This window comes from Chiloscyllium plagiosum, unplaced genomic scaffold (genome assembly GCF_037043375.1).
Source record: "Chiloscyllium plagiosum isolate Xiang-an unplaced genomic scaffold, Cpla_swu_hap1 HiC_scaffold_10, whole genome shotgun sequence".
In the NCBI taxonomy this organism is placed as follows: Eukaryota; Metazoa; Chordata; class Chondrichthyes; order Orectolobiformes; family Hemiscylliidae; genus Chiloscyllium; species Chiloscyllium plagiosum.
Window position 1 is genome coordinate 110145545 of NW_028270148.1, and position 26665 is coordinate 110172209.

At 41.4% G+C, this 26665-nt stretch overlaps 2 protein-coding genes across 4 annotated transcripts in view; one reads left to right on the top strand and one right to left on the bottom strand.

Moving 5' to 3' along the window:
- The window catches only part of snap25a (synaptosome associated protein 25a), a 131660-nt gene that overhangs the window by 51149 nt on the left and 53846 nt on the right, over positions 1-26665 (top strand). For both annotated transcript variants that reach the window (XM_043696619.2, XM_043696618.2), the window contains exons 2-3: positions 20021-20151; positions 23858-23899. In XM_043696619.2, the coding sequence (XP_043552554.1) occupies positions 20080-20151; positions 23858-23899 (114 nt within the window). In that variant the 5' untranslated portion in view covers positions 20021-20079. The remainder of the gene's footprint in view (positions 1-20020; positions 20152-23857; positions 23900-26665) is intronic.
- The window catches only part of mkks (MKKS centrosomal shuttling protein), a 146896-nt gene continuing 135610 nt past the window's right edge, over positions 15380-26665 (bottom strand). The window contains exon 7 of one of the 2 annotated variants that reach the window (XR_015758540.1): positions 15380-15945. Coding sequence is in view for 1 of the 2 variants with exons in the window: in XM_043696609.2 (XP_043552544.1) it covers positions 15935-15945 (11 nt within the window). In the remaining variant the exon portion in view is untranslated. The remainder of the gene's footprint in view (positions 15946-26665) is intronic. The other variant, XM_043696609.2, reaches the window with a different exon arrangement.

Consider the following 26665-nt stretch of genomic DNA (forward strand, 5'->3'; position numbering starts at 1 on the left):
TGTTGTTGCTTGTGGGAGCTTGCTGTGTACCAATTGGTTTCAATAATATCTTCAGTACAATATTGACTGCATATTAAATCATAAATGCAAGTCTTTCCTTGTCTTTAGGGGTGGCACGATGGCTCAGTGGTTAGCACTGCTGCCTCACAGTACCAGGGATCCAGGTTCGATTCCAGCCTTTGGTGACTGCCTGTATGGAGTTTGCACATTCTCCCAGTGTCTGTGTGGGTTTGCTCCAGTTTCCTCCCACAATCCAAAGATGTGCAGGTTAGGTGAATTGGCCGTGCTAAATTGCCTATAGTGTTAGGTGCATTAGTCAGAGTGAAATGGGTCTGGGCGGGTTGCTCTTCGGAGGGTCGGTATAGACTTGTTGGGCTGAAGGTCCTGTTTCCACACTGCAGGGAATCTAATCTTATATGCCCAGAATTTCTGCCCAGGATGTCTTTTCCTCACTAGGTTGTCTGAAATAGTTTGGCTGAACTTGCAGGGTTGGGGAAAGAGCTAGCTAACCTCCCCAAGTCCCCTAACCCACAGTGATTTGGGGCCATAAACCAGAGAGTTCCCATTAATTTGTTTACATTCTAAGCAAAGTAATGATTGCATTTAATTTCACAGCCAGACATGAGTAGATATAGAATGTGAGGCAGAAATATGAATAATGCATTCAACAGCGCTTGTTAAGCACTCTTGTTTTCAGCACTTTTGCTCAATAGGCTTGGAGTTTATGTAGCTGAACTTTACTTGTTTTGCTTTTACAATAACTGGTATTAAAGCACTGCATTGTTCACAGCAGAGCCTATTAGCTACTGTAAGTGGAGCAGAATGCACAAGTTACAACAGTTGACTTGTTAAGTGACTACAGAGCAGTCTCTAAAGTATTTCAGTTTTTACATGCACTAGGAGATCTGTTTTCTATTGTCAAAGCTGTTGTGCTTTCAACATATAGCAATTCTTTTAAGAGACCATTATAATCATTAAATTGAGTTGTGAAAAGTAATATTGGATGCTACTTAACAGTAGCTGTCAAAAAACTGCTTTATTCAGGCTCTTATTCATGACTCATATGAACTTTCTCCCTCAGGTACATTTACGTAGCCGCCTACAAATTCCACACTTTCTGACACCTGGTAGTTTTTTTTAAATCAGGGGTTTTCTGGGAAGATAATTGACCAGGTTTCTAAACAGACCAGCACAATGATGTATGCATGGGCGCACTTTGTGCTCGCAATTAAAAATGATCATAGAAATCAAAATGTGGCATATTGCACAAAAATAAATGGGAGCAAATGAAGTGTTGCTTGGAGATGACAGCACATAGGTAATTTCTAGTTAATAGCGGCAGCAAGTTAGTTTTAGCAACTCTCTAGAAATAACACACCAATACAAGCCAAATACAAGCCAACCCAAGCATACTGCGATATTTGTTTCATTTGCAAGAGGTTCATTTTGGGTAAAAGCTAAGAGAACTGCAGATGTGATAAATCAGAAACAAAAACGAGAATTGCTGGAAAAGCTCAGCAGGTCCGGCAGCATCTGTGGAGAGAAATCAGAGTTAATGTTTCGAATCCAGTTTGGGGTCCAGTGACAAACTGTAAAGAAGGGTCACTTGATTTGAAACATTAACTCTGATTTCTCTCCACAGATGCTGTCAGACCTGCTGAGCTTTTCCAGCATTTCCTGTTTCAGTTCGCTTTGAGTGTTGGGTAGTAGATTATAACCTTCTATAAAACCTCCGCATTATAGAGTACTCTCCTTGACCTATGTCATTGTTCGTCTTTAGCGTATGGAGCATAGACTCTGTGAATATGTTTCTGGGGAGATTTCCACGTTCTTTTGATTGCGCACTTGCTTTAGAAATTCGTCAAGATTAAAAAGATAGAGCGCCAAGTTACTAATCCCTTAGCCTCGGTGGCAAACCTTAGTAAAAACATCAAAAACAGCAGTGGACCATTCAGCCTGTCAACTCTGTTCTGCTATTCAATGAAACCATAGCTACACTCATCCCTTAACTCTACTTCCCTACCATATCCCTTGATTCACTTGGCCTCCAATAGCTCAGCTGGCAAGACCTGTTCCTGCTGAAATCAGATGGGATCCTCTCAAATGCGTGGCAGTGAAGACCAAGTTTGACTCTATCTAGATAATTTACACACATCAAATGTGTGTTAAAATACAGTGGAGACTGATAATGTTTTAGGAACTCAATTCGAAATTCTAGTTGAGCATGGTATGGTAAGATTTCACATTTTAAGAATTTTACAAGGGCAACCACAGAGGGGCAATAAATGCAGTTCCATCCATCGACCTTGATATCCCATGAATCAATAAAAATGAAAGCCATGGCTAACTGAACTGGTGGTCAAAATGGCACTGTGGTATGCTTGCCAAATCTTCACCTTCAACTTTTGTTAGCCCTTGGGAATTGGGACAACTTACAGAAAAAGCTAAATATTACTGTCTCATCGTCTTACTTCCTTGAAACAAAGACATTGCAACTCCCTGTAATTTTAATCCACATTCATTTTCAGGTCATTTGTGAAGTCATGAATCAGTGACAAACTCAGAGCAATCTATCAACCTGAGACCACCATTTTACTGGAAGGACCAGTCTCGTGATTGCGTCTGTAGCCTCAGATGATGAATAAAAAAAAAAATCTTATGCTGCCAACTATTGCTTCACTTTCTGCCCAGCAACAAGGCAGGTCTGCACACAGGCTGAAACATTCAAATTGGGTGTTTGACTTGTTAAACATTTAAACAACATAGACAGTTTCCTACTCATGGAACAGTACAGCTGTGCCAACCATGATACCATTCAAAAAATCAGAGAATCCCCACAGTGTGGAAGCAGGCCATTTGGCCTATCATGTCCACACTGCCCCTCCCACCCAGACCTACACCCCTATCCCTGTAACCTGCATTTCCCATGGTCAATCCACCTAGCCCGCACATCCCTAGACACTATGGGCAATTTAGCATGGCCAATCCTGACCTCTTGTGCTTTTCCAGTGCCACACTTTTTGATTCTAACTCTCCAGTCCTCACTTTGTCAATCCACCTAACCCACACATCTTTGGACAGTGGGTGGAAACTGGAGCACCCACAGAAAACCCAGAAAGACACAGGGAAAATCCACACGGACAGTTGCCCAAGGCTGGAATCGAACTTGGGTCATTGGTGCTGTGAGATAGCAGTGCTAACCACTGAGCCACCATGCCACCCCAATTAAACTAAATCTTATTCTAACTCTAAACTAATCCTGTCTGCCTACCCATCAATGATGGCAGCACACTCATCTCTGAATCAGAAGGATTGTAGGTTCAATTCCAACTAGAAGATTGCCTGCATGTGGTCCCTATCCCTTTATTCCCTGTCTGTTCATGTTCAGTGCAAACGTTTTCTGGGACAACATAGTGGGTTGTCTAAACATGCTATTGTACCAGGTTGAAGTTATAATGCAACTGGGTGTGACGACCAGTTAGCTGGAAGCATCTACTGGAGGTGTCTCACACTTTATGGATTTGGTGGGGGACACAAGGATAGTGACTTACTCATTTATGTTGACACAATGTTGAGTTTAACTAAAACAGTCAGATATTACATTCACAAAACATTGTGGTGAATTCTGTGCATGATTATTTCTTCAAAAGCAGACCAAGATTGAGCTCTATCACAATGTTGTGAGGCAGTTAATTAGATCAAACCAGTCGCTTACTTGCAGTGATATCTTTGGCTGAATATCTCTTACAAAAATATTGTTTTAACTTTGCTTCCTGTTATTTCCCTTTAAACTGTCACCACTTTATTTGTGAAGAGTGTGGTGCTGGAAAAGCACAGCAGATCGGGCAGCATCTGAGGAGGTGGAGAATTGAAGAAGGGCTTATGCCCGAAACCTCGATTCTCCTGCTCCTCGGAGGCTGCCTGACCAGCTGTGCTTTTCCAGCATCACACTCTCGACTCTGATCTCCAGCATCTGCAGTACTCACTTTCTCCTCCGACTTTATTTGTGCTTAGAAAACTAAGTGTTATCTAAAGTCCAACATTTAATCATTTAGGCATTCCCTGGATTTTGGAAGAATTAGAAGCAATCTCACTGAAACATTTAAATTATCAGGGGGCTTAAAAGGGTAAATGCTGATGCTTTTTACCTTTGGATGGAGACTTTAGAAAATGGAACACCAGTCTCAGGATATGGAAGCCATCATTTGGGACTGAGATGAGGAAGAACACCCAGAGGGTTCTCAATCTGAGAATTCTCTATCTCAGAGACTGTGGACAATCAGCCACTGAGTATTTTCAAAGCTGAGATTATAAAATTCCTTGAGATTTCAAGACCAAGGGCATATCAGGTTATTTACTTATGTGATCTACCTGTAACTATGTGATCTACCTGTATTACACACAAGACAAAGCTTTTCACTGTGCCTCGGTACACGTGACAATAAACTCAATTCAATTCAATTCAATATTTCTAAGATGAGCGGAGAAGGATTTGAAATGGCCCTGGGGGAAACCTTTTCACACAGAGAGTGGTTCATGTGTGGAATGAACTGCCAGAGGAAGTGGTGAATGCACATACAGTTACAACTTTGCAAAGGCATTTGGATAAATACATGAATAGGAAAGGGTTGGAGGGATATGGGCTGGAAATGTGTTGCTGGAAAAGCGCAGCAGGTCAGGCAGCATCCAGGGAACAGGAGAATCGACGTTTCGGGCATAAGCCCTTCTTCAGGCTTATGCCCGAAACGTCGATTTTCCTGTTCCCTGGATGCTGCCTGACCTGCTGCGCTTTTCCAGCAACACATTTCCAGCTCTGATCTCCAGCATCTGCAGACCTCACTTTCTCCTTGGAGGGATATGGGCCAAGTTCAGGCAGGTGGAACTAGTTGGGATGGACTAGTTGGACCAAAGGGTCTGTTTCCGTGCTGTATGACTCTATGACTGTGTATGACATGGAATCGGGGATATTGAAATCAGTCAGTTTTAGTTGAGTAAAGGTATTAAGGGATGTGGGCCAAAGGCTGGTATGCGGAGTTAGGCCACAGATCAACCACAATCTCATTGAATGGCAGAATGGTTTAAAGGGGATGAATGGTCTACTCTTGTTCCTATATTTCAATGAGTATAGTGGAGTTCAATAGAAAAATCACTCAAGATCCTATTGAATAGCGGAACAGGCTTGAGGGGCCAAATTGCCTATTCACATTCCTACTTCTTAGGTCCAGCTTGAATTATCATTGTGGTTCACTGGCCTGTGCACAGGAGATGAAAAGATGGAACCATCAATAGTCAAGTCATAGATTCTAATTTCAGAGTGAAAGTAAAGAATTAAAATTGGAAGATAGTTTTGCTACTATAGTGTTAATGCTGGTGCATTTCAGAAAACTGGGAAGTGTTGTGTGTAGAAGTTCACAGATTACGGTTACGTGAGCAGGTAACAGGACAACCCACAGACCATATGGAAGCAATTGCAGCTACGAATAAGGATTCATATGTTAATTGGCTGTGTAAAACTGAAGTGGGATGCTCCATCTCTCCCAACAGCTGTCTAGATATCTCCGATCTTGTCATCTCATTGAAAATATTCCAGCTTGCCTTCACACAGGGCGCGGTGAGCCTGCGGACTTCACTGGTACAGACAGCAATCCAGGCTAAAATGTTGAATGCTTTCAAGAAGGAGTTAGACAATGTTCTTAGGGCTAAAGGGATCAAAGGGCATGGGGAGAAAGCAGGAACAGGGAATTGAGGTAGATGATGAGCCGTGATCCTATTGAATGATGGAGCAGGCTTGGAGTGCCGAATGGCCTATTCCTGCTTCTACTTTCTGTATTTCCATGGCTGTTTAACTACAAATCTGTAATGTGGCACACCTTATACTTTAATGAAATAGCCAAGAATGCGTTGAATTATACAGCCCCCATTAAAGCTGTACTCTAGAATCACTTCTGCTCCATCAGCATCCTGGAGGGAGAGCCTGGAAGGTGAGAGGACATGGGGGCTGGTGAGGTGGGGGTTGATGGCAGGGAGGGAGTGTTGTTGGGGCAACAGGTATAAGGAGCAACAACCGAGGTGCTATCAAGGTGTTCAAGTTGGTGAAGCACTCCTGCTCTTCGTGGTTCCACCCATTATAACTGTTCTAAGTGCCTTTTGTGGATGCTTGTGCCTGGGTGGATCTAACTAGGCTCCTGTGAAACTTAGAACAGTAGCAAAGAAGCCTAAAGCAGGAATCAGGTCATTTACCTCCATATGTTAGGAACCTCATGCCTGTCTTAAGCAGTTGTGGTATTTGAAAAAATTGTCCAACAGATGTTGCTTTGAGAGACATTTGGGTTTTTTTAAGGTCTTGGGGCTCCAGTTTTAAGTCTGTCCCTCTTTGTGCCCATGGTACATGAGTTTCCATTAGACAATAAGATGTAGGAGCAGAATTAGGCCATTCAACCCATTAAGTCTGCTCCGCCATTCAATCATGGCTGATATGTTCCTCAACTCCATTCTCTTGCCTTCTCCCTGGAAGCCTTGATCCCTTTACTAATGGAGAATCTGTCTATCTCTGTCCTATATACACTCAATGACTTTGTCTCCACTGCCTTCTGCGACAGTGAGTTCCACAGAGTCACCACCCTCTAGTTGAAGAAATTCGCCTTAATCTCAGTTCTAAAGGGTCATCCCTTCACTCAGAGGTTGTGCCCTCAGGTCCTAATCTCTCCTGTCTGTTCGGAGGCCTCTTAGTAATCTACAAATTTCAGTCAGATCCACCTTATTCTTCTAACCTCCATCATGTACAGACCCCATGTGATCAGCCCTTCATTCCTGAGATCTTTCCTATAACTTCCTCTGGACTCTCTCCAACACCATCATATCCTCTCTCAGATAGGGGGTCCAAAACTGCTCACAATATTCCAAATGCAGACTAATCAAAGCCTTATATAGCCTCAGCAGTACATCTCTGCTCTTGTATCCTAGACCTCTTGAAATGAATGCTAACATTGCATTTGCTTTCCAAACAGCCAAATGAACCTGCACGTTAACCTTAAGAGAATCCTAAAGTAGGACTCCCAAGTTCTTTTGTGGTTTAATTCCCAAAGTCTTTCCTGAAAAAGACTCTCTGCCTTCTTCCAGTCAGCCAATCCTCTATCCATGCCAGTACATTGCCCATGACCTCTTAATCTATTTAGCAGCCTCCTGAGGGGGTGACCCCTAATCAAAGGCTTTGTGAAAATCCAAACACATCACATCAGCTGCCTCTCCTTTGTCTGACTTGGTCAGTACTCCTCAAAAAATACTAACATTTGTCAGGCATGACCTGCCTTTGATAATGCTATGCAGACTCAGTCCTATTTTACCATGCACTTCCAAGCACTTCATAATCTCACCCTTAATAATCATTCCAAGTCAGGCTAACTAGCCCTTAATGTTCTGTCTCCCTCCCTTCTTAACAGGCGTACTACGTCAGAGAGCTACAATAAGTTTCAATTTCTACCCCATTGCTTCAGTTTTATGTTTGGTGCATTCCAGAATATGGGTCCAGCATCTTTAAAGAATTTGACTTAATTCCAATAACAACTTAAGATAAGCTCAATGTCAAAACAAATAAAAGAATACTGGCCCAGTCAGTGATGCTCATATTTTATGCTATCTCACTTACCCCTTCTCTTGCATTACCATAGAATTGTGTAGCAACAATAATTTCCATTTAAACAGCACCTTTTATGTAACGAATGAATTAAAAACAAGGGCACTGGATATGCAGTGGAACATAAGCCCTTCATGTAAGTGATTGATATACACAACTTTCGACCGAAATGTGGTATCGTGCAGAACATCCTGTTAATTAGACTCCTACCTGCAGCCTTCAGCTTGAATATAAGTTGTACCCTTGTTGGCTTGGAAGTGTGAACTGATAATGACCCAGCAAGGGAATGGAGGTATCTGAGACTCCTGTAAATGGTGAGACCACCAATGTATCTCCTTAACTAACAGGATTTACTCATTCAGAAAGAAACAACAGGAAAATTAAGAAGGTTAATGGAGGGGATCCAGAAGTGTGAAATTAAATTCACAAGGTTTGGAGGGTTTGAGGCTGAATAGGCTGGGGCTATTTTCCCTGAAGCATCAGAGGCTGAGGGGTGACCTTATATAGATTTATAAAATCATGAGGGACATGAATAAATAGACAAGGTGTTTACCCCAAGGTGGGGGAGTTCAGAACTATAGGACATAAGTTAAGGTAAGAGAGGAAAAATTTAATCGGGATCTAAGGGGCAGCATTTTCATACCGAGAGTGGTGCATGTATGGAATGATCTGCCAGAGGAAGTGGTGGAGGCTGGTAAAATTACAACATTTAAAAGGCATCTGGATAGGTACATGAATAGGAAAAGTTTGGGGGATATGGGCCAAATCCTGGCAAATGGGACTAGATTAATTTGGGATAGCTGGTTGGCATGGACGGTGTGGACAAGTTGAACCAAAGAATTTGTTTCCATGCTGTACAGCTCTATGACTAAAAATCACACAACACCAGGTTATAGTCCAACAGGTTTCTTTGGAAGCACTAGCTTTCGGAACACTGCTCCTTCATCAGGTGGTTTTCAGCTCTATGACTTGTATGACTCTAAGACACCGAAGAGAGTTAAAAATGAAAAGAAAGACTGAATTGAAGATTAGAAAAAGTGAGACTGATATGCAACAAAAGCATTTTGGCATTTTTAAATTCTCTAACAACAATTGATTATTTCTTGGAAGAAAACAGTATAAATTGTTCCCTTTCATGACCAGTGAACGTAACTGACATTCATTTTCAGGTTGTTAAAATGGTATTTATGCTGTTAATCATGAGCTTTGACATTCTGTAGCAAGTTTTTAAGGTTAATAAGGAGGCTAAGAATGAGATGACATTTGTGTGGGGGAATTGGGGAAATCAACCAGATCTGCAATTAGGGGCATATCCTGGAATTTCTGGCTAGTTCGTGCATTAAGAATGACATGCATTGTTCAAAAGCAGTGATTTTTTTTGCAGCAAAATCCTCCTCATTCTCTCATTTGTCTTGTCAGAAACAAACAATGGACAGGGGAGACAATTGCACGTTCAATGTTCGTTACTGCTGGTTTGGTTATTCATTGTCTTTACCTTGTGAAACTTCTTTCGCCATTAAGGGCAATTAAACCATTATGATAGAAATAAAATTTTAATTAATTTATTTTCTTCAGAAAAAAATTGCCTCAGAGAAAGTAATATAATTGACTGTAGAATCATTCTGCATCCCCCTTTGCCACTAGAGATTTATTTTCACATAAGAAGATTAAAGAATAAAATTTGGCTGGGACTTTTTTTAAAAGAAAGATTGTGTATTTCTCATTGAAGCTGCATTAATGTTACCTCATTTCTTCTGCAGTCTTTTGCGGTTTGCTGTCTCCATGTGAACTACACCTTCTGTCACAACTGGTGTCTCAAGTCTCACAAATTTCATTTCTTTAAGCTCTGATTTATAATCCCTTGGTTCAGTTTGCCTCTGTGTCTTGATTCCACTCTTTTCAAACTGCTGTTATTATCACACATTCGGGATGTTGAAATTTCCATCAAGGATGTTTTTTCATTCTGTCTTCATTCATACATCCCCATGATATTGGATCCTCTCTCCTTTATATATGATTCTCTCCCATCCCTTCGACTTTTCTTCAGTCATTTTTGGGATGTAGGTATCACTGATGCGACCAGCAATTTATTGCCCATCCCTAATTACCCAGAGGGCAGTTAGGAGTCAACCTGGAATCACATATAGGACAGACCAGATAAGGATAGTGGCTTCCTTCCTTAAAGAACATTTCCTTAAATGGACCTTATAGAGGTTTATAAAATCATGATGGGCATGGATAGGATGAATAGCCAAGGTCTTTGTTCCAGAATAGGGGAGTCCAAAGCAAGAGGCATAGGTTTAAGGTGAGAGGGTGAAGATTTAAAATGGACCTAAGGGACAACTTTTTCATGCAGTGGGTGGTACGTGTATCGAATGAGCTGCCAGAGAAAGTGGTGGAGGCTGGTACAATTACAACATTTAAAAAGCATCTGGATGGGTGTACGAATAGGAAAGATTTAGAGGGATATAGGCCAAATGCTGACAAATGGAATTAGATCACTTTAGGATATCTGGTCAGTATGGACGACTTGGAAGGGTCTTTTTCTATGCTATACAACTCCATGACTGTAGTGAACCAGATGAGTCCAGTCAACAATGATAATTGTTAGATTCATAATTCCAGATTTTTACTGATTTTAAATTCCTTCACTGACCATGGCACAACTCAAATCCAGGTCCCCAGAATATTTCTTGGGTCTCTGGATTAATAGGCTGGGAAGAATACCACAATGCCATCATTTCTCCGTTCTCTTGCATAACCATGGAGTTGTGCCGCATCAACAACTTCCACTTAATCAGTGCCTTTGATCGAATAGAAAGGTAACAAAATGTCCCAAACTACTTTGCAGGCACACTGTCAAACAAAATTTGACACAGAACCACTTAAGGATAGATCAGAGTAGGTGACCACATACTTAAAATGGCTTGGTTTTACAGATCCTCATACAGGAAGAGGGAGAGATAGATAGGTAGGAAGAATTAGGAGATCATCCTAGAATTTAGGACAAAGAAAGCTGGAGGCACAGTCCCTGATAGTAGCACAATGAAAACTGAGGATTAGAGGAGCACAGATATTTCAGTGCATTATAGGGCTGGGAGAGGTAATCGAGATGGAGGAGAAGATGTGAGGTGGTATACGGCCATGGAAGAATTTGAAACCAATTGTAATTATACAATACTGAAGGAGACCATTCAACACAATGAGCTGCTGCTGGCCCTTTGAAAGAGCTATCCAGGTAGTTCCTTCCCAAAAGCCTTGCACATGTTCCTCTTAACGTCTTTGTATAGCCTTCCTTTCGGTGCTGCTGGCTTCCATGTTTCCATCCAATACCTCATACCAATGCTAGAATAATCTGACAGATACGTTCCAGGACTGATATTCCTGAGGCTTTCATGAGTATTCCAGTGAACGTGAGTTTAAATTTAATCAATTTTAGAATTTGAGGAAAAACGTGGGAATAAGTCACTAGTGTTTTAAAGGTGATGTGGTAGCTGTTGGATTGTTGTAAAAACACAATTATTGTCCCCATTGTCTTCTAGTGAAGGAAACCTGTCATTCCTTCTCTGTCCTAGCCTACATGTGACTCTAGTCCCACAACAATGCTGTTGATTCTTTACAGCTTTCTGAAGTAGTATTCCTCTGTTGTGAGAAAGGCCATCTACTCAGCACTACCAGAGATCATTTACAGTAACTTGGCTGGGCAACTGGTTTACAATGCAAAGTGATGCCAAAAATTCCTGCACTGGTTGCAATTACCATGAAGGTCCCACCTTTTCAACCTCTCCCCCCTTGTCTGAGGCATGGCGACACTCAGGTTAAACCACCAGAGCGAGTTATCTCGCTCTCAAATGAGAGAGCAGTCCTGTGGTCTTCTGAGACTATTATGAATTTACCTTATCAGAGGTGGATAAGTGTTGCAGCTGTACAAGACATTGATTTGGTCAAATTTGGAGCACTGTGAGTCGTTCTGGTCGCCATCCTATAGAAAGGACATTATTAATCTAGAAAGAGTGCAGAAAAGTTTTCCTAGAAAGCTACCTAGACTGGAAAGTTTGAGTTATATAGAGAGGCTGAATAGGCTGGGACTTTTTTCCCTAGTGTACAAGAGGCTAAGGGAATGACCTTATGGAGCTCTATAAAATCACGAGAGGCATAGATAAAGTAGGTAGCCAACAGTTTTTCCCCAGTGTAGGGGAGTCTAAAACTAGAGGGATAGGTTTACGGTGAGAGGAAAGAGTTACAAAAACGCCCAGATGGACAATTTCTCCACTCAGAGGGTGTAGAGTGTCTGGAATGGGCTGCCAGAGATATTGGTAGAGGTGAGTACAATTTTGTCATTGAAAAAACACTTAGACAGGTATATGGATGGAATAGGGATAGAGGGATATGGACCAAATGCAGGCAAATGGGACTGGTTTAATTGTGAAAACTGGGCAGCATGGACTAGTTGGGCCAAAGGGTTTGTTTTCATGCTGTAGACCCCTATGACTAATTATTCCCAGAGAACACCCTATCAAGTGTGGGAGGGTGTGCAGCAATGCATATCATAAATTCACAGGAATGATCAGGTAGTGGAAGCTAATGGGTTTAGTTTACCAATTTGGACAAGGGGAGAAAAATGTAGCTAATAGTTTCTCTGTGAAAAATATGCATGCATGCTAGCTATGAACTGGGGGCGAAGTCTGGTTTAACATCCAGTGATATGTCAGCGTTGTTGGAAGTGTTACAAATTTCATTGCCACCCCTGCAGTTCTGCTCAGTATTAAATAATTGCTAGGTTACAAAATTATAGTATTACGCCAATGAATTAAAACATTAAGCTAATCTACAAGTAACAACTGTATGTGATGAATGCAGCTGGTGTGAATTTTGTTCCTGCTTATAAAAGTAAATCTGTGCTTTGCTGTTATATATAGGAGTGGGGATCATTTCTTGTTTCCCATGTTCAGTCAGGAGCCCCTGATGCTGGGACAAGAGATTCCAAGAGTTAGATTTTAGAGGTTTGGGACCACAGCTGCCTAATATAGGCAGCTGACCATTCATAAGGGACTTTTAGATAGTTAATTAAGTTTGCAAAGAGCTAACAGTTGAAATATGACACATTAGTTAATTCAACAAAATTAACGTATACTTCAGTGACAATGAGAATGGTCCACTGGTACTAAAGGGTGAACAGGCAGTTAGAAACACAGAATAGGAGCAGGAATAGACCATTCAGTCCTTCAAGCCTGCTCCACCAGTCAATATGATCATGCCTGATCCTCCAACTCAATACCCTGTTCCTACTTTCTACCCATACCTTATGATCCCTTTAGCTCTAAAAACTATATCTAGCTCCTTTTTGAAAATATTCTGTGTTTTGGCCTCAATGGCTTTCTGTGGCAGAGAATTCCACAGGCTCACTATCCCTGGGTGAAGAAATTTCTCCCCATCTCAGTTCTAAATGGCTTAACCTGTACCATTAGACTTTGACCTCTGGCCCTGGACTCCCTGGTTATTAGGCACATTCTTCCTGCATTCTCCCTGTCTAGTCCTGTTTGAATTGTATCCGTTTCTGTGCGATTCCTCCTCAATCTTCTGAACTCCAGTGAATATAAACTTAACCGATCTGGTCTCTCTTCATATGTCAGTTCTGCCCATCCCAGTCTTATAAACCCTTATTGTACACCCTCAGTAGCCAGAACATCCTCCCTCAGATAGCAAGTCGAAAACTGCATACAATACTCCAGGTGTGTGATCACCAGGGTCCTTCTGTACCTGAATCCTCTCACTATGAAGACCTGCACACCATTTGTTTCTTTACTGCCTGCTGCACCTGCACAATTATTTTCAGAAACTGTTGTTGAGGACATCCAGGTTTTGTTGCACCTCACCCTTTCCCAATCTATCACCATTCAGATGTAATCTGTCAGCCTGCTTTTACTACCAAAATGGACAAACTGACATTTATCGATATTATACTTCACCCGTCTGCCCACTCACTCAACATGTCTAAATCACATTGAAGCGTCTCAGCATCCTCCTTACAGTCCACCTTCCCACCCAGCATTTGCAAACTTGGAGATATTCCAGCCATCCAAGGAGTCAGTCTGCTACAAGAAGCACAGAGTGTGTAGATCTCATTAAAGTTGTGAAGACAGCATACGGCTTTCCAGATGAATTGTTAGGAAACTCTTCCTTGGGTCTTCGCTCAAAATCTTCTGGTCCTGATGAGGACTGGTCCCAGATCCTGAGCACTTGGATAATTGTACTTTCTCATTTACAATCAGCTGTTCCCCGCGTCCCCACACCTCTTCCCCCAAGTCTGTATGCCATCATCATTGTGGTAGTGCTCAATGCACTCCTCAATGTTAACCCTTTCAGCCCTTTACACAATTATACAACAGTGGTAAAGCCACTAGATTATACTCTGCAGTCCCAGGCTACTGCCCTGGGGACATGGATTCAGATCTTACCAAGTAGGCAACAGATGGAATCTGAATTCAATCAACAAAGTACGATTATTGTAAATACCTATAGATTAGCCTTTCTTACCCCAGGCTTGTCGACATATGACTATAGATTCACAGCAACGTGCTTGACTCCTCACTGTAATGGACTTGCAAGTCACTCAGCTCAACAACAATTAGGAATGGGCAAGAATAAAAATCAAACTTGATTGGAGAGATATTTATTTTAATTCCAATGTCTTAGTGAGCAAAGGCATGGCCAGCTGTATTATGGACTAGAGGATAACTTAAAAACATATGACCTTTTTTTATCCGTTCAGCTGGTCTGGAGTCATGTGTAGGACAGAGCGAGCAAGGACAAACATTTCTTTCCTAGAGGCATTTGTAAACCAGGTGGGTTTTTCTGACAATTGACAACGGTTTCACGGTCATCATTAGACTCCCAATTGCAAATATTTATTGGATTCAAACCCAGATGTCCAGAACCTTACCAGGGTCTCTGGATTAATAGTCTAACGATAAAGCACTAAGACATCACCTCCCCTTTACACAGAGCAAAGTGAGCAACTCCTTATTCAAAGACTGTGACCCCATATTCTCGAATTCCAGCCAGAATAGTCATTCTCTTAACATCTGCCCCAACAAGCCTCTTCAATATTATATATGAACAAAGAACAGTACAGCACAATATTAAGTCTTTCAACCCTCCAAGCCTACGCCAACAGATCTCACCCTTCCATATTAAAATTGTCTTCACTAACAGTATCTGTATCCCTCTATTCCATTCCTATTCATATCTTTGTCCAGGTGCTTCTTGAACGCTACTATTGTGCTGTATACTTCAACAAAATTATCTAAATTCTACGGAAAGTCCAGTATTCTCAATCTTTCCTCATTGCACAATCCCTTCATCCCAGAGATCAATCGAGCAAACTCTTGTTGCATTCTCTTGGTAAGGATGCTCTTGCTCAGGTATGGGTAGCAAAATGGCACACAGCACGACAGCTGTGCTCTCCCCAGGGCCCGATAATATTGTAATAAAACTACTTCACTCTTACATTCCAGTCTTTGCTTGATACAGATTGGCATCTCCATGTGCTTTCCTAATTACTTGCTAGCTGTGTTAACATTTGTGTTGGGATGTCCAGGTTCCTCTGTATACTAACATTTCCCTGTCTCTCACCGTTTAAAAAGTTTCCAATTTCCCTTCACTTCGCACTCCCTCACATTAAATTTCACCAGTCATGTTCTTGATTACTCCCTCTAATTGGTCTACATTCATTTGCAGTCTCTACACCTCCTCCTCCCAGCTTATTGTCCTACTTAGCTTCATATCATCAGAAAAGGTTACACTTAGTGCCATCATTATGGATGTGGGTTGGAAACAGTGCAAGCCCAAGTGCTGATCTAGTGAAACCTGATTACGTTCAATCCTCATTATCCACGAGGCACAGGGACATGGATTTCCTCTGAATAAGAAATAAAGAACGGAGACCACTACTGTGTTCTTCGACCCTGCAGTGTGAAAGATTGCATGATGTTTAGCGAGGCAGACAATGGGGTAAGGATAAAACTGGGCCTGAAGCCAAATTCCTGAGTACACAGCTCCGTGGATTGTGAGTCAGTGGATAACAAGGAGTGAGTGGTAGTCACAATCTGTCAACCTGAAAATTACCCATTTATTCCTGTTGTCTGTTTTCTGTACATCAACAATTGCTTGAGAAGCAGAGGACACTGATTGAAGATGATTGGCAAAAATGACCAACAGCAACACGAGTAAAGTCCTTTTCACTTTGTAAGTGGTTAGGATCTGGAACTCACTCCCCAGAGGCAGCTTCGAGTGCAGTTCTCAAAAAGCGTCTGAAGAGAAAAGGAAAACATTACATGGTCAGTCTGAAAAAAGCGGGGAAGAGTTGCTCTTGCAGAGAACGAATGAGTAATTGGCCTCTTCCTGTATTGTAGCCATTCTAAAATACTCTGACTGGGATTCAAATTTGACAATTGCTCCAAAGCAAATTAGAAGAGTATACACACATAAGAATAAATGAAACTTTGGGCAAAACCATTGTATTTGTAACTGGTTACTGTCACATAGGTGTGCAGTGAAATGACTATTTTCACTGTCTCTGTCCAATCTCTGATTCATATTCCTTCCTGTGTGAAAATATGCCCTTTCCTCTCCAGTAGTCTTCTGAAGTCCTGGAAACCTGCTTAGCGTGTGGTCAGATTTTGCTTTTGAATTTGCAAGCCAGCTGAATTCATAGATTCTGGATCAGTGGTGCTGGAAGAGCACAGCAATTCAGGCAGCATCCGACGAGCAGCAAAATCGACGTTTCGGGCAAAAGCCCTTCATCATTCATAGGCTAAGTAAAATACACAGAAGTGGTGAATTTATTAAATGTATTAAGACTGAATTGGCCATCCCTCTTTTGTTGCTGATAGAATGAATTTTCCATTGAGGTAGTTGTGGAGTATTTGCTGTACAGAAGCAAACCATTCCGCCGCACAACTGTAAATTGACTAGCAAATTTTGCAGAAAGCAATTCTTGATCGACTTAGTTTGAAAATAGAATAGATGGAACTGGAACTCATTTAATCTGTTTTCTACAGCTGCAACTATAAGGGGATTGATCAACTCAGTACAGTAATGGTGGAAACATGTCAAGTGCCATTTTAGTGAAGGCATTGTAGAGATGTCTGAGGTGGCTGTGTAAAACAGGCACTGTCCCCTTTGATGCTTGTTGTAGCATCCAAACTGGAAACTGGCCTAGCTCAAACTCATACGTGCTAGCATGTCAACGCTCCAGACAAGGTTAGGAGGCAATTTGACAGAGTTGTATAAAATCAGGAGGACTTTAGAGGAAGTAAATAAAGAAACACTATTTCAAAGGTTGATAGCTAGAGAAAACAAGGTTTAAGATGTGTTGCAGAAGAACCACATGAGGAAATCTTGATTTTACACAATAGAATTTGGACTTAACTAGGAGGCATTGTGGCTCAGTGGTTAGCACTGCTGCCTCACAGCACCAGGGACTCAGGTTCAATTCCACCCTTGGAAGACTGTCTGTGTGGTGTTTGCACAGTCGCCTTATACCTGTGTAGGTTTCTGCTGGGTGCTGCGGTATCCTCCCACGGTCCAATCCAGCGGATTGGTCATGCTAAATTGCTTTGTACAGTCCAGGGCTGTGTAGGCTAGGTAGATTAGCTGTGGGAAATATAGGGATAGGGAACAGTGGGTCTAGGTGGGGTTCTCTTTGGAAGGTTACTGCAGACTTGATGGGTCAAATGGCTTCTATCTGCACTGTAGGTGTTCTATGAACTGGGACACATAGCTTGTAAGTATGATGGATACAGCTTCAATTTAAATGCGGTAAGACAAAAGGTGCATTTTCAGAAGGAAAAAAGAATCATATAATCATAGAATTCCTATGGTGTGGAAACAGGCCTTTTGGCCCAACAAGTCCACACCAGGACTATGAAGAGTCTCCATCCTTGGTGGAGAATGTATCCACCTAGACCCATTCCCCTACCCTATCACTTTTACATTTTCCCTGACTAATGCACCTAACCTGCACATCCCAGAACACGCTGGACAATTTAGCACGGCCAATTCACCTAACCTGCACATCTTTGGACTGTGGGAGGAAACTGGAGCACCCGGAGGAAACTCATGCAGAAACGAGGAGAATGTGCAACCTCATGACAGACAGTAGGCCGAGGCTGGAATTAAAGCTGGGTCCTGGTGCTGTGAGGCAGCAGTGCTGAATTTATGAAATATTAGCAATGATAGGACATTAGTCCCCTCAAATCTGAACTGCCATGCATTAAGATTGCAGCTGATCTGTTTGGGTTTTGAATTCTACACCTTGATAGTCTTTTATTCCCCTGCTGAACAAGAATCTATCTACTAGATTAGAGTGGTGCTGGAAAAGCACAGTAGGTCAGGCAGCATCCGAGGAGCAGGGAAATCAATGTTTCGGGCAAAAGCCTTTCATCAGGAATGGAGGCTTTTGCCAAAAATCTATCTACCTCTGCCTTAAAAATATTCACTGTTTTCTGCATCTTCTGAGGCAGAGAGTTCCAAAGTTGCACAACCTTTTGAGAGAAAAATGTCTCCTCATTTATGTTTTAAAAGGGTGACTCCTTATTTTAAAACAGTGGACTCTAGTTGTAGACTGACCCACACGAGGAAAACCCTTTCCACATCCACGATAACTCACCATTCAGGATCTCATGCACTTCAATCAATTCTTGTCTCGCTCTTCTACACTCAAAACAGGCCCAGTCCGACCAACCTTCCCTCATAAGAATACCCATTCATTTCATGTAACAGTCTAATAGATCTTCTCTGATCTGTATCCGTTGCATTTATATCCTTCCATAACTAAGAAAATCAAAACTGGGCACAGTATTTGTAATGTGGTCTTACCAATGCCCTCTATGCTTACTGTTGCATGTAAGAGGAAGGAATGTGGGACTAATCAGATTACTCTGCACACAGCTAGCATGGATCAGCCAGGCCAAATGGCCATTTTCAGTTCTGTGCTATTCTATGATTCTCTGATTAATGTACTGTAATTATGGAGGAGGATGGTGTTGAAAGGAACCTCAATAAATCTTGAAACTAGCCGGTAGAGTTCAAATTGATAACAGATCACTGAAACACTCCACATTCATTTCCTATTCAACTGTGTTAGAGTTGAGTCTATTTATTAAAACGAATATCATTTAGTCTCTGAGAATGAAGCCACACGGTTTATGAATATCAGACATTTGACTTAAAGTTTTAAATTCACTGCTGCCTACCTGATACTGCTTGTTTTGTCCATATGGAATGAAATTAATTTTCAGTTTACATAGCTACAGTTATCCAGATGACATACTAAGTATTCTCACTAAGCAGAGAATCAGAAAATGGAAATTACATTGTCATTTGATGTGATAGATGAGTTATAACATCATGAAAGATTAAAAAAACTAATGTGTTATTAAAACTAATAGTCTATGCGGTTAGTTCCAATATTTACATTTATCCAGTTTTTGCTTATTGTAATATGAATTTATGATGTCAGGGATACATTAGAGTACTTTGTTTTAAATAATTTCCCATCATAAAGCTTTATTTGACACCTGAACCTCAAATTGGCACTTAGTTGGCAATCACTCAATTGAAAACATTAGCTGGAAACAGGAGTAGGCCATTCAGCCCCTTGAGCCTTTACACCATTCAATGACATTATGGCTGTTATGCTCAGTGAAGGATATCACTGAATATGGTCTCTTTGAATGTTCGTATTATTCAGACACTGCCAGAGGAAGTGGTGGAGGCTGGTACAGTTACAGCATTTAAAAGGCACCTGGATGGATATATGAATACGAAGGTTTTAGAGGGATATGGGCCAAGTGCTGGCAAATGGGACTAGATTAATTTAGGCTATCTGGTCAGCATGGAAGAGGGGGACTATCTGTAAGACTCTACATACTCATAGATTAATATTTTCTCCTGTAAAGTTATGCCTTGTCTTAGCAGAGCAGATGTTCATGAGGCAGGACTGAATAAGGTAGTCAGCCAGTCAAAACAAGAATGAGCTGTAACTATTTCAAACATGTGGCAGGTTATTCATCAAAAGCAAAATGCTGTGGATGTTGGAAATCTGAAATCAGAGCAGAAAGTGCTGGTAATGCTCATCAGCAAGTCTGGCACCTCTTGTGAAGAGAGAAAAACAGAGTTATTAACCTTTCATCAGGGTGTTAATCAAAGTGGTCTCACAAAAGTATCATTGACACTGGATGCTTCTCTTTTGTTAATTTCAATAATAAATAATTACGTTTTGAGGTTGTCAAATTAAGTCTTCTTTCAATAGAAACTATGGGAAGGATTATCATTTAAATTTGTGTTAATCACTTCAATGTATCCAATTTCCTTTTGCTACAGACCTAACTGGTGCTGCTATTTTCTGGGATTGAAGTCTCCAGTGACAGCTCGAATTCATCATGGCCGATGATGCAGATATGCGCAATGAGTTGGAGAACATGCAACAGCGTGCTGACCAGGTGGCTGATGAGGTGAGTGAGATGGTGCTGAATTCTAAATCATCCTTTAATTCCCACTGATTTCACAATTCATGTCACTGTGTTGGTGCACTCAACTGATTCAGTAATACCATGCTGCAAGACACAAGCTGTGGTGCAAAGAACTGGAGAGGGAGAGGAGGGTACATTCCATTAACATGCGGAAGTTAACTCCTTGGCTGTGGATAGCAATGTCAAGAGCAGCTTTTGATAAAGAAGGGGATCAGGCCAAGAATACAATCAATGCCTGCATGGCTTCAGCCCACCCTATCTCTCTTGTCTGCTTCATTCTCAAGGACTGATCTCTGTGCTATTCATGTCAAATGTCCTTTGAATTCCCCTTTTTCCTGCTTCATTGTCAGTAACAGAAACTTGTCTCAACAGTCAGATCTTTCATCCTAAATGTTTTTGCTTTGTTACTTCTCCTGCAATATTTATTAACATCTTCAAAGTTTACATTTTTATCATACCTTCAGTCACCACAATGTAACCTTCTCCTGATGCACAGCATCTTTTGAGGTGTTGCATGCTCTACAAATGAGAAATGTTTCTTTCTGGATCTAGCTGGACTTAGTTCTAGATTAAATATGACCTAACTGGTGTCAGATTTCTGTCAGTCCATCCTTCCCAAGGCACCTCTCTCTCTGTACCTCTTTTTGCCTTTTAAATTTGCTCCTTCCAGTTTCTGCATATACATTAATCATAGGTTTATCTCATTGTGCAGCCTCACCGTTAATGTCCAAGGAACCCCCACAATAAACACTTTAACAAGACCAGTATACAATCTAAATTCTTAATTTTGCGAGTATGGTATGGTTAAAAATTTTTTCAATGAATGAAATTTCATGGACAATACGCAATGAGTGGCTCAGTGGCTAGCACTGATGCGTCACAGCTCCAGGGACCCGGGTTCGATTCCAGCCTCGGGTGACTGTCTGTGTGGGGTTTTACACATTCTCCTTGTGTCTGCGTGGGTTTCCTCTGGGTGGTCTGATTTCCTCCCACAATCCATTGATGTGCAGGTTAGGGTGGATTGGCCAGGGGAAATGCAGGGTTGCAGGGATATGGTGGCTCTGAGTGGAAGGCTCTTCAAAGGGCTGGCGTAGCCTTGATGGGCTGAATGGTCTGCTTCCACACTGTGGGAATTCTATGCTACACCTAGTTCTTAGCACACTTGTCTCTTAGTTACCAAGTTCCACATCTAAGTTCCATTCTAGATCTTAATCACTCCAGTGAAGTACTGAGTGACAACTGCACTGTTTGATGGCCTGACTTTGGCAATGAAGCATTGAACTAAGGCCCTGGCTGCACTCTCCACTTGGCATGGAAGATCCCATAGAATGATAGCAGGGGCAATATCCACGGCGTTCAGGCCAAAATATATCCTTCAATCACCATGACTAAAACAGATTAGCTGGTTGTCAACACATTGTTACATGTGGAAGCTTGCTGTGCACAAATTAGCAGTTGCGGTTCCTACATTTCAACAGTAAATATACTTCAAAGTGCTGTGAAGTGTCAAGTGGCTGTGAGAAACGCAATCTAAATACAAATTCCTTACTTTCTTTCTTTACAAGTTACTGTCATGTATAATTAATGCCAGTATTTGAGATTATCTACACTCATTTTCCAGATTATGTAATGCATTTCAAATGTGTGTAACCTGTGAAAAGGACAAGTATATTTTTATTCAGTACAATGGTTGCACTGTATTAATATGACTTGCTCAAGTTCAGTAGTTTGAATGCTGATAATGACAGTGTTCAGTATCTGCACTGACTTGCCGGAAGGTAAATTGTTCTAAGGAGAAAAGGCTAGAGCACAACTGTTCATTCTCTGTGTCTGCTGAGGCATTAGATGTACTTCCTGCCCATATCCATCTTAATTAAAAATCTATTTGAGCTTTGTCTCTGGTCTGGTTGATCATAAAATCGCATCAATTTAGAGCCGGATTCACATTAATAATGTAGGTATGTTGAGTTGGGAAGCTTCCAACAGACCATTCTCCCTTTAAAAAGTCGCTGTCTGCTGTATTTTCATTTTGGAAGATGGCTGCAGGATGGACTTAAGTCTGAAGCAGTGTGGAGGTATGGCGATGGTAATGTAAGAGTGCAGAGAGCCAACCTTGGTTCCTGAATCTTTGACACAATTGTACTGAGGGATATTAGACACTCTATCCCTCAACCCTCATATCCCCATGTGACCCTCATGCCCACTCCCCAAGTATTCACTATGCACAGAACCAATGAGCAATACAGTAACAGCTCAAGACAGAAGAGAGCCATTCAAACATCTCCTTAGAATAAAACTATAGCTCTTGCAATCCTACAAAAGTACCAATCAGATTCTGTCATTAACATTATCAATAATAGAGGCTTAGCCAACTTCATATCTCTTATTTTTGCCTAGAAAAAACATTGAAAACTTGTTAAAGAACCAATTCTTCTTATGTAAATGCTGAAAGAACTGCAAATGCTAGATATCAGAAACAAGAAAACAGAAATTGCTGGAAAAGCACAGCAGGTTCTGAGGAAGGGTTACTTGACCAGAAAAATTAAGTCTGATTTCTCACCACACATGCTGCCACATCTGTTGAAATTTTCCAGCAATTTCTGTTTTTGTTGCTAATAACTTATTGCAATCTCTTAAAAATATTGATCAATCACAGATGATACTTCCAGTCAAACTGTTTCATAACAATATCAATTTAAGTGAGTGGCTTGCTCAGCTGTTTGAAAGGGCAGTTTTTTTTCATTCGTTCATGCAATGTGGGTGTTGCTGGCTGGGCCAGCATTTATTACCCATTTCTAGTTGTCCTTCAGGAAGTTGTGGTGAGCTGCCATCTTGAACCACTGCAGTCATTAGAATGAAGTGCCTCAGGACCAAATATTCAGCTATATTCTTACGGATTTGGATTAAAATAAGGACCAGACAGAGTAACACTGGCAGATTTCCTTCTGTCAAGAACCTCAGTGAACCAAACGGACAATTTTTACAACAATCTAATAGTTTTTTGATGACCATTACCAGCATTGTTTCCTTCTAAATTCAGATTCACAAATTAAGCGAATATAAATTCCCCCAGTTACTGTGGTAGGATTTGAACTCATAACCCCAAATTACTAGGCACAGTACTACTGTGTACACAAAGGAAATGTAACAGGATTCAATAGTAACTTCCAGTTGGCACCAGAATAAATATCTGAAGGGAGCAATTTGCAAGGCTATGGAAGGAGAATTGACAGGTTAACATAGGAATATTGATGCACGTGGACACATTCATTTCCAGGCATTTTTAATCTCCCTGTTGAGAGGTGTTATTACACATCTCTAGAGCAGGTGGGGCTTGAACCTGGGCCTCCTGGCTCAGTCCCACTCTCTCATAAGAGAGAGACAACTGGTGAGGAGCTTAATTTGAGAGTTTCCAAAACCCAGACAAGGGACATGTTTGAAAAAACAAGACTTTCACGTTAACCTGGCACCGGAATTGGATCCATACTATTGGCATCACTCAACATCACAAATAAGGCACCTGGCCAACTGCGCTAGCCAACCCCCAGAGCTAGGGCTGTACCAGTGCCACAAGAGCCCTCCTATTCTGTTCAATTGCCATTTGATTCAATGATTCCTGAAAATTGGTTAAGCTGTGTAGTTTCTGATTTTGTTCAATTCATTTTCTGTCTTTCTTCTCTATTTACAGTCATTGGAAAGCACTCGCCGCATGCTTCAACTGGTTGAAGAGGTAAGGACTTCAATGTTCAGATGTGGACTATGTTCTGTTGTTTTATGCTGAGCGTTTCAATTGTAAGTTTTGGTTGTTACATGGATTAGTTTCGAGAGAATACCCTTTCTCTTCAACTTTCCATTTTACACATCATTTTCCTATTGGAGCAGGATGGAAGAGCTGAATGGCCTATCCCTACTCCTCTTTTCTATATTTTATATCTTTGATTGAGGAATCTGGGATGCAAATATCTCTTGTAAGGCTCTAACTGCATTTAATCCTAAAAGAGTAAAACTGATTCTGTAAATTCTACCCTTTCTCCATCCCACTTTAATTAACATCACTATCTATAGCAGTTGTTAGGGATTTACAAAGAGAAAGTTCAGCCCTTTGTGTTTGTTCTGTTACTCAGTGATTGATAAATTGATCCAAAGACAGATGATTAAAGTATGAAACTAGTCACAAATCCTTTCTTGATGGCTTGTTTATTTATAGAATACTGCATTACATACCATTGCTTCCTGTCAACACACACAGTGCCCCACTTTATTGTTGATATTTTTGAATCAATCTGTTCAGAGATGTTATTACACACCTCTGGAGCAGGTGGGACTTGTAACTGGGCCTATGGATTCAGAGGTAGGGACACTACCACCATAAGATCACTCTCTTATTATAGTATTAGGGTGAATCAATTAGAGTTATAGAGATATACAGTATGGAAACAGACCCTTTGGTCCAACCAGTCCACGCCTGTCATAATCCCGAACTAAACTAGTCCCACCTGCATGCTCCTGGCTGATATCCCTCCAACCCTTTCCTATTCACGGACTATCAAAATATCTTTTAAATGTTGTAACTATAGCATCTACCATTTTCATTGGGTCATAACTGTCCTGTTGTCCCAGTGCAGCCACTGGAGGATTCACCACTTAAATTGTCGGGACCTGCTGACACGGTCACCCACAATATCTTTGTTTCTGGATCAGTGGTGCTGGAAGAGCACAGCAATTCAGGCAGCATCCGATTTTGCTGCTCGTCGGATGCTGCCTGAATTGCTGTGCTCTTCCAGCACCACTGATCCAGAATCTGGTTTCCAGCATCTGCAGTCATTGTTTTTACCACAATATCTTTGTGCCAGTGGCTGAATATGGAAACACTCACCTCCCACTTGTAGGGTCAGCAGCTGAGAACAGCTTGGAGTGAGCAGCTCATAGAGGCAGGCTGTCACCTACAATGGGGAGAAAGTGAGGTCTGCAGATGCTGGAGATCAGAGCTAAAAATGTGTTGCTGGTAAAGCACAGCAGGTCAGGCAGCATCCAAGGAACAGGAGAATCGACGTTTCGGGCATAAGCCCTTCATCAGGGCAGAGTGCCTACAATGGGCAGCAGCCTCTTATCACCGCCACGACTAAAATCATAGAAACTTAGAATAGGAGCACAGGTAGGCCATTTGGTTCTTCGAGGCAGAGGTGTGTACTGCAGATGCTGGAGATTAGAGTCAAGATTAGAGTGGCGCTGGAAAAGCACAGCAGGTCATGCAGCGTCTGAGGGGCAGGAAAATCGATGTTTTGGGCAAAAGCCCCATGAAGGAGTTTGCCCGAAGCGTTGATTTTCCTGCTCCTAGAATGCTGCCTGTACTTTTCCAGCACCACTCTAATCATTTGGTTCTTCGAACCTGCTCCAGCATTCAATACGATCATGGCTGATCAACCAACTCAGTACCCATATTCTCTCGCCCTAACATCAGCTGGGTTTTGTGGACCTGCTGAAAGAATTCCTGTTGTATGTTTCTCAAGGGAAATGAGTGGCTTCCATCAAAAGGGATGTTTTGACAGGCAGCTGCTGTATCTCCTCATTGAAGCAGATAGCCGAGCAGAATTGACACTGAAATCAGGTGACCTTCAAAATGGTGTGCACATATTGCAGGAGCATTCATTCAGATGAGCTTGCTCAAAGAATTGATGAATTAAAATTCTGGGGGACTGTAAAGTGCCTATGGTGATGCGCAGGTATATTTTGGGTCATTCTTTCAAGGACAGAATTGTTCATATTTGTCTCTTTAAAATGCAAACTGTAAATCTTTAGAACAAAATACTGCAGATGCTGGAAATCTATTAAAAACCCAGGAGATGCTGGAGAAACTCAGCAGGTCTAGCAGCATCTGTGGAGAGAGAAACAGTTAAACATTTTGAGCCATGAACTGTTAACTCTGTTTCTCTGTTATCAAATCTTGAATGTGCACACTTTATTTAGGATGATTGCTTTATTTTAAAGTTGGAGGCAATCTCAAATAATTTACTTAATCAGGCTAATAGTAAGCCGGCTATTCCTATCTGAATAATCTCAGAGTATATATAGTTTTGGACAAATAATTCCTTTGATTTATGGAAAGTGTACATATCCTTAGAATGGAGCTAACTAGTTGTTAGGGAAGAGTCTTACATGCCTATCATTAGCAGTGATGCAAAATGACCTTACAGGAGATAATGATTACTGCTGTCTGCAAATGTTCCTCTGAAGGAAGGCCAGGAGGCACAAGTCAGCAATCATACAGAAACACTTCAGTTAAGTTCATCACTAGCTCTGAGGAAACTCTGAAAATAGATCTGCCAACTGCAGTCTGACATAATGTTAAAATTCTTAAAGGACAGCGCAAGTATATCTGCCACTCATTACATAAGATATGAGCCAGCACCAGGGTCAGACAATCTATTATTGATAGCAAGTGACAGCCTCATTACAGCTGAAGGATTGGACGGTACTGGGAATGAAAATCACGACA